This window comes from Littorina saxatilis, linkage group LG8 (assembly GCF_037325665.1).
Source record: "Littorina saxatilis isolate snail1 linkage group LG8, US_GU_Lsax_2.0, whole genome shotgun sequence".
Lineage (NCBI taxonomy): Eukaryota > Metazoa > Mollusca > Gastropoda > Littorinimorpha > Littorinidae > Littorina > Littorina saxatilis.
The window spans coordinates 37,936,899-37,944,882 of record NC_090252.1 but is presented as its reverse complement, the minus strand read 5'-3'; the positions used below and the strand labels follow the sequence as shown (position 1 = coordinate 37,944,882).

Here is a 7,984-nt window from a genome sequence, read left to right as displayed (position 1 = left end):
AGAGTTGGGGGGAAAACATTTCGTTTGTTCAGTTTTGTTTTGTTCTTGATAGTTTGTTTATCTCTCTCACACACACACACACACACACACACACACACACACACACACACACACACACATACACAAACACACGCGCGCACGCACACACATTGCACGTACGCGCACATACACACACCTACTGAGATATGCCTAACATACACGCACGCTTGCAAACACACACATAATACGCAAACGCAGTTTAATTTCCTCAATACAAGGCGAAAGGCACACACACACCACACACAAATAAACACACACACGCAGTCCCACACACACACACACACACACAACCCTCACACACACAAATAAACCCACACACGCAGTCAACCCCCCCCCCCCACACACACAACCCTCACACACACAAATAAACACACACACGCAGTCCACCCCCCCCCCACACACACACACACACAACCCTCACACACACAAATAAACACACACACGCAGTCCACCCCCCCCCCCCCACACACACACAACCCTCTCTGACACACGCACCCGCCCAACCCCAGCGTCCAACTCAACTTTCACCAACAACCATACCCTACTCTCACTATCGCTCTCTCGCTCTCTCTCTCTCTCTCTCTCTCTCTCTCTCTCTCTCTCTCTCTCTCTCACACACACACACACACACAAGCTCACGCAAGCACAGCCACACACACACACAGCACGCGCATACACACACACTGACACACATCACGCGCATATACACACACACACTGACACACATCACACACACACACACACCCACACACACCTTTCGCAGTTCGCTCACAGTTCTTCTCTTTTCCATCGTCGCCATCTTCGAAGCTTGCTTCGCTTTTCAGGGGAGATAACCCGTTTATCACATTCGCTGCTGACTTGTGGGTCAAGGCTATTATGCTGGGTCACGGGATCCTGCAAGTCGTGAATAGCTAGAGACTCCATTAATTTGTGGTTGTATGTTGACACAACCTACGTTTGGGCCAAACTTCTGGAAGTTTGAGAGTGCTGGATTTAAATTAGCTATTTAAAATGTAACATGAATCATTTTTGTTTGTGTCTGAGTCTCAAACGTCACAAAAAGATGGTAAAAGCAGCGTGGTACTTACCAATCAAGACAATAAAGCTCGGGATGAAAACACCAAGAAACTGTGTTGCAATCATTTTCTCGCTGCCTGCTCATGTCCTGATGTAGCATCGATTTTGCACGCTGGAGAGAACCGCACAACAAAGCCAGTGATATCATTATACAATGCAATCAGTTCTGCCTCACAAAATGGCTCACATGCTTGCCAAAAGGAAAAATCGTTGTTGCTAGCAGCCATTCCATACGCTTTGCAAGAAAAAAGTCATTTGACGTCACATGACGTCATTACACAATTACGAAACATTCTGAAAATAGGTCACAAGCAGTGTCAGCCAGCCCAGGCTGTGTGGAAATTCACTATTTGCAGGACACCCTGACCCAAAACACAAGGGTTTGGTTACGGGCAAGACAGTGCCCTTGTAGACTGTACGTAAAAGCGATCAACAGCGACAGTAGTGTGAATGAATGCAAATGCGCTAGTACGCTATCATACGGAAACAAACACAACTCCGACTGTAACTTCCCTCCACTGTATTAATCAGTTATGACAGCATACACACAAATACACACAGTCATGAACATAAAGGTTAGATACTCAAAAATCCGGTACTCACAGTTTTGTAGCAAAAAAACAGCTAGAGATGACAATCTCGTACAATTGCGCTACCAAAACTCGCTACTCTTCAATCAGGTAAAGAAATACAAACAGTCCGTGACCTCATAGGTGCACGATATCTATTTTAAGTGTAACAACACACACACACACCGGCCCCCGTGGCGCAGTGGTTAGCGCATCGGACTGCGGGCCGGGAGATCGTGGTTCGAATCCCATAAGGGGTGCGTGGGTTTTTTCGACCATCGGTCGGCTCCTACCCAGAGTGGAAGTGCTAAAGTTCCAATGGGGAGGCTGGGATCACACAGCCGAGTGTCATTCACTTCACGAATGCGATTGACTGAGAAAGCGCGAAAAAAACCACAACTTGTCTCGATTCTTGTGACCCTTCCTGCTCAGGGCTCTCACGGTGACCTTGGTCCCAGTGTTCCTGTTCCAGCCATCCCTGAATATTCTGCTGCCGGTCTGGGATGCTCCGGGATGCTCCGGGGGGGTCGACGGACGCTCACTCAGTCTGGCTCCGCGACTTAACAGTCAGTGTCGTAAGTAGAGGGCTTAGTAGGTAGCGGTGCCTGTGTCCCTGGCCAGGAACAGGACCAATACTGAACACCGTCGAAGTGACTCAGCAGCAGTGCAGTGTCATCTTCCGAGGGTAGCCTACCGCAGCGGCCTGACATCCTTCCCTGGAGTGTCTGTAATATTAGTGAGGATGCTCAGGTGTCTGACCAACACTGGGGGCTCATTGATTTGACAAAGTCTGGACGAAGTTCAGGGGTGGATGTTGCAGTGAGTGCTGGGACGGGGCGGCGTGGGAGCATACTGGGAGAAGGAACAAGCGTCGGGATGAAAGAAGAGAGGGAGAAAAAAAAAGAGAGAGAAAGAGAGAAAAATAAAGGAAGAGAGAGAAGAAATGAGAGTGAAGAAAAAAAAAGAGGAGAGAGTGAAGAAAAGAGAGAAAAACAAGTCGCGTAAGGCGAAAATACAACATTTAGTCAAGTAGCTGTCGAACTCACAGAATGAAACTGAACGCAACGCAACACAGCAAGACCGTATACTCGTAGCATCGTCACTCCACCGCCCGTGGCAAAGGCAGTGCCAGTAGAATTGACAAGAAGAGTGGGGTATTCGTTGCGCTGAGAAGGATAGCATGCTTTTCTGTAGCTCTCTTCGTTTTAACTTTCTGAGCGTGTTTTTAATCCAAACATATCATATCTATATGTTTTTGGAATCAGGAACCGACAAGGAATAAGATGAAAGTGTTTTTAAATTAATTTCGAAAATTTTTTTTTGATAATAATTTTTATATATTTAATTTTCAGAGCTTGTGTGTGTGTGTGTGTGTGTGTGTGTGTGTGTGTGTGTGTGTGTGTGTGTGTGTTAACTGGCTCAGGTGTTACTTTTCTTTTGTAGATCATAATGATCTCATTCTGTAAATGTTCAAAACCAAACAAAAGTAATTGTACAGTATTTGAACTTGGCAAATGTAAATATGATCTCATTCTGTGAATGATCAAAACTAAACAGATGTAATTGTACAGTATTTTAACTTGGCAAATGTAGATGTGATCTCATTCTGTGAATGATCAAAACCAAACAAAAGTAATTGTACAGTATTTTAACTTGGCAAATGTAGATATGATATCATTCTGTGAATGATCAAAACCAAACAAAAGTAATTGTACAGTATTTATCTTGGCAAAAACTTCTTGTAACAAATTCTGTCCGGCAACAACAGGATCATTCCTTGTCATTTCATTTAAACTTGCTTTGCCCTTCACTTCACAGGCACTTCACTTGGCTAACTGCACGGGGGATAACCGGCTATACAGTGGTAAGCTGGTGAACAGTGGTAAACACTCGATTCGGCCTGCCTACCAAAGACTAACTATAAACAGTTAAAATTCTGCTCCTCATTCATTACGCAAATTAGTGCTTTTTAGGGACGTATTTTGACAAGGTGTTTGAGTACTCTCGATAGTTTTAGAAAAAATGCTAATAAGCTTTTTTTCTGGGCAGTTGGATTTAAACCAAATGATTGCATGAACCCCAATACATAGTTCTGTGTGTTTTTCTTCCCATTTGTTCGTTTTTTAAAGAAATTATTAAAGTTTGAAAATTGCGTGTCTAGCGTGACTCTTTGCGCGCGTCACAAAAACTCAAACTTTAGAAAGCTTCCAAAAAATGTTCTTGTTTAACTAGATACACAAAAGAACCAGTTTTGAACAAAAACTGTCGGTGAAAAGGAAAAACAATGAAAATAACCACTATATTTTGAAGTTTGGTACCATTTCTGGCTAATTTAAGCTTTGTCGTCACAATGTCACACTAGACACTTTTTTAGCAAATTTCCTTTTTTTTCCACAAAATTTTTAATTTCTTTCTTTTTTTTGGCTAGCAGTCAGAAGCAAATCAAATGACTGCTTCATAATCACAGTTTTTGAAAAGAAGAAATAAAAAGGAATTGTCATTATTGTGTGACAGAACAATTTGTCGTCACAGGTCACACTAGACACACGACGTCATTTGTCCATCCAAACAAAATTTATGTAGGTAATTAAAACCACTGTTTTAGAAGATTGATTACGTGCTTTAATTATCGACAAATGCTTGTTCTTCATCACTCTCTTGAGATGACCAGGAAGAAATAATAATGGGCCAGAATTCCCAATCATCTAGGCCGTTTTCTGAACTTCGCGCACGGCGCGCTAGTGTTAAGACCGCGGCCCAAAAAACACAGTCCGGTGCCCAGCGATGCTCGGAATACAAGAAAAGGATGAAAAAAAACCGACCAGGAGTATGCTGCCTACCTGGATAGACAGAACGTATTGAGCAAGGCTTGGAGGGAACACCGGACCGACGAGCGGAGAGCATAATGGATCGCGAGAAAGCAAGACATCGTAAACAGTTGAGCAGGTAATTTACAAATCTGTAGAATCTTCTGTCAAGTCTCCATCTAATCCAGAGTCGAATTAAAAATTGAGTATGCGAATTTGATTACCTTTCAGTGTACAGACTGTAACGAGGACACTCACACACACACACACACACACACACACACACACACACACACACACGCACGCACGCACGCACGCACGCACCCATGCACACACGCATGCAAGCACTCACACACACAAGCAAGCACGCACACACACGCACGCACCGATGCACGCATGCATTCAAGCGCGCAAAATGTGTCAGATTTTGGTAGGTTTAGGAATGTGTTTATGTAAAATTCTTTTTAAAGAAATAAACCGGGAAAAAAACTACCCAATGTTTTGCGCTAAAACCCGTGTCCGGGTTAATAATTTTCAGTTTAAACCGTTTGCTGCAGACCTGCCGTTTCACACCGAGATTATCATTGCATGGACAATTAAAGAACTACAAATATGAGGATACCGATACTCAACATTACAACTCATAATGTGCGGTGTGTGTGTGTGTGTGTGTGTGTGTGTGTCCCAGGGCTCGTGCGAAGAAAGAAAAAAAGAAAAACAGCTCTCCGCTAACTGCAGCAAAAAGGAAGAAAACGGCTATTAAAACAAGAAATTCCTCCGAGGTAGGAAAAACACCCCCGTCCTTACCAGAAGTCAGAAGTCAGAAGTCAGAAGAGAGAAAGTCAGAAGTCAGAAGTCAGAAGTCAGAAGTCAAAAGTCAAAAGTCAGAGGTCAGAAGTCAAAAGTCAAAAGTCAAAAGTCAGAATTCAGAAGTCAAAAGTCAAAAGTCAAAAGTCAAAAGTCAGAAGTCAGAAGTCAAAAGTCAGAGGTCAGAGGTCAGAGGTCAGAAGTCAAAAGTCAAAAGTCAAAAGTCAGAAGTCAGAATTCAGAAGTCAAAAGTCAAAAGTCAGAATTCAGAAGTCAAAAGTCAAAAGTCAAAAATCAAAAGTCACAAGTCACAAGTCAGAATGTAAACACAGGGTCCATTGCGAAAGGGTATGTCGAGGTAGGAAAAACACCCCCGTTGGTCAAAGGGAAATAACCATTCTCACTGCCACCAACTGAGAAGGTTATTTCCCTTTGACCATTAATATGTCCCTCTATAAGTCCTTGTAGAATCTTAATCCACCAATAACTCCCTAACCGTGTGTTTGACTGGTCCCAATTTTTGTAAGGACCGTCTCAGGAATGTATAGAACCTGTTCACCAAGTTTGGTGACGATCGGTCCGTTCATTCTTGAGATCTATATGCGAACACAAACACACAAACAAACAAACAAACACATCGACCGAATCCTATACACACCCCTATACCGGGGGTGTAAACATAATTCGTAAAGCGGAGACACCTGCAGACAGGCAGAAGAAGAAAACCAAAGAAAATGCTAAGGTTCGGCAGTGCAAAAGAAGATCTTCCATGACAGATAAACAGAAGAGGGAATTGAACAGAATAATAAGAATGGACAGATACCACAGAAAACAAGAAAAAGACAATCTGACGAATCTCGCAAGACCAGTGAGCTTTTTGAAGTCAGTAAAAATGGCATTTAATGCCATTTCCAGGAAGCGGGACAAAGAGTCTCTTCAGAAACAAAATTTCATTAAAACGTTACTCAAGCGACAAGCAGTACATCAAGACAGTTGTAGAACTCTCAAGCAACTGTACGTGCGTAAACGTCCGACAGACACAAAAGTGGAGAAATTCTACGACAGGGAATCAATCGATGTGCCTGGAAAGCGTACAGTGTCAAAAGTGTCAATGATCCAGAAGAAAGTTCTGACCAAGAAAGTGGAGGACTTGTTTGAAATGTTCAAATCTGAAAATCCGTTGTACAAAATATCTCTGACCCCTTTTGCACGGAGGCGCCCAAAACACATCCTGCTGTCTACCAGTCGGACTTTTCTGCAGTGCCTCTGTGAGACATGCACCAACCCAATGTTGAAAGTTGACAAGCTAAACCAGCACTTGTCTGCGATAACTCATTTAATCCGCTTTTATGAAAGGGTCTTGTTAGCCTATATGATGTTTTACATAGAAAAGAGTTTGTTTCCTATCAGTTCATTAGTGATGTTTTATGAAAATCCCCACAGAGAATTTTGAAATATAACAGGGTTCGTGCTGTTGTTGTAAATGTTATTAATAAGATGATGCACGGAAAGGAAGAAATTGATTTGATGGATATCCCCTCTTATCGTGGTAAGAAAGTACACAACGCACAACAGTTTAGAAAAGAATTAGTAAGCATGAAACTTGTTGAACCGTGTGCAATTGGATTTTGGAGGAGGACATTTAATTATGAAATTGACAAGAAAGATTGGCTGATGAGTTTTGAATCGGTTAAAGAGACAAGGCTACGAGTATTACAATGTAAATTACTTCACAATATTTACCCCACAAATATTATGTTATGTAAAATGAAAGTTGTGGAAGACAATATTTGTTCACACTGTAGTAATAGCATTGACTATATAGAACACTTTTTTTTCTTTGGCCCAGTGGTGCTTGAGTTTTGGAAACAAATGGAATTTTATATTTGGGTACAGTTGGATAAACAGATAAAGTTAACTGTGCATGAAATCATGTTTGGAGTTAAAAATCGAAAAATGCATGCAGCTCTGTTGAAAGAATTAAACTGTATAATTTTGGTTGCTAAAATGTGCACAAGTATTTATAAGAAAACCAAGGCTTCAATGCCTCTTTTTGTTATCTTCGAAAGGCAACTGCAGATCAGAAATATTTATTTTTGATTAAAAAGTTCCAAGACAAATATTTAGTAACTTTTTTTAAATAAAAACAATTGTAAATGTTACCTCCACCATCATTACCCCCCCTGACCCCCCCCCCCCCTTTTTTTCACTCTCTCTTTCCCTCTATCTCTCTCTCTCTCTCTCTCTGTCTCTCTAAAGATGTCTTTATAATGAATTGTCAGAATGTATTCCAAATGCGTGTGGTCAATTATGTATCTATACATCCGTAGATGCCTTTCATTTGTTTCATGAATTTTAATACTATAGACTTTTTGAGTGGTAAATGTTGAAGGATGAAAGAAAATATATTGTGAGTGGACGGATGCATGTTATTCATTAAAAGCCCCACAATGATGTGCTTGGCAACAAATAAAAAAAAAAGAAATAAGGCACAGTAAGCCTCCCGTAAACCATCACAGATACTGTCAGGCTTTTACACACAGTACAAACACCCTTCCATGTGAACGCTCACTAAACGGGAACATCCCAGGTGCCCTACGTAAAGAGCGAGCAATTTTTACAGAATTAATTTTGCGGATTGTCTCAGAGACAATCGGACCGTGGTGCGTTTTGGCGCTAGACCTA

General features: G+C 41.8%; 1 protein-coding gene across 1 annotated transcript in view; it reads right to left on the bottom strand.

The window, feature by feature from the left end:
• LOC138973454 (low-density lipoprotein receptor-related protein-like) overlaps positions 1 to 3,205 on the bottom strand; it is a 56,087-nt gene extending 52,882 nt beyond the window's left edge. The window contains exon 1 of the mRNA XM_070346172.1: positions 1,128 to 3,205. Within this exon, the coding sequence (XP_070202273.1) occupies positions 1,128 to 1,182 (55 nt within the window). The 5' untranslated portion in view covers positions 1,183 to 3,205. The remainder of the gene's footprint in view (positions 1 to 1,127) is intronic.
• Positions 3,206 to 7,984: the final 4,779 nt, after the last annotated feature.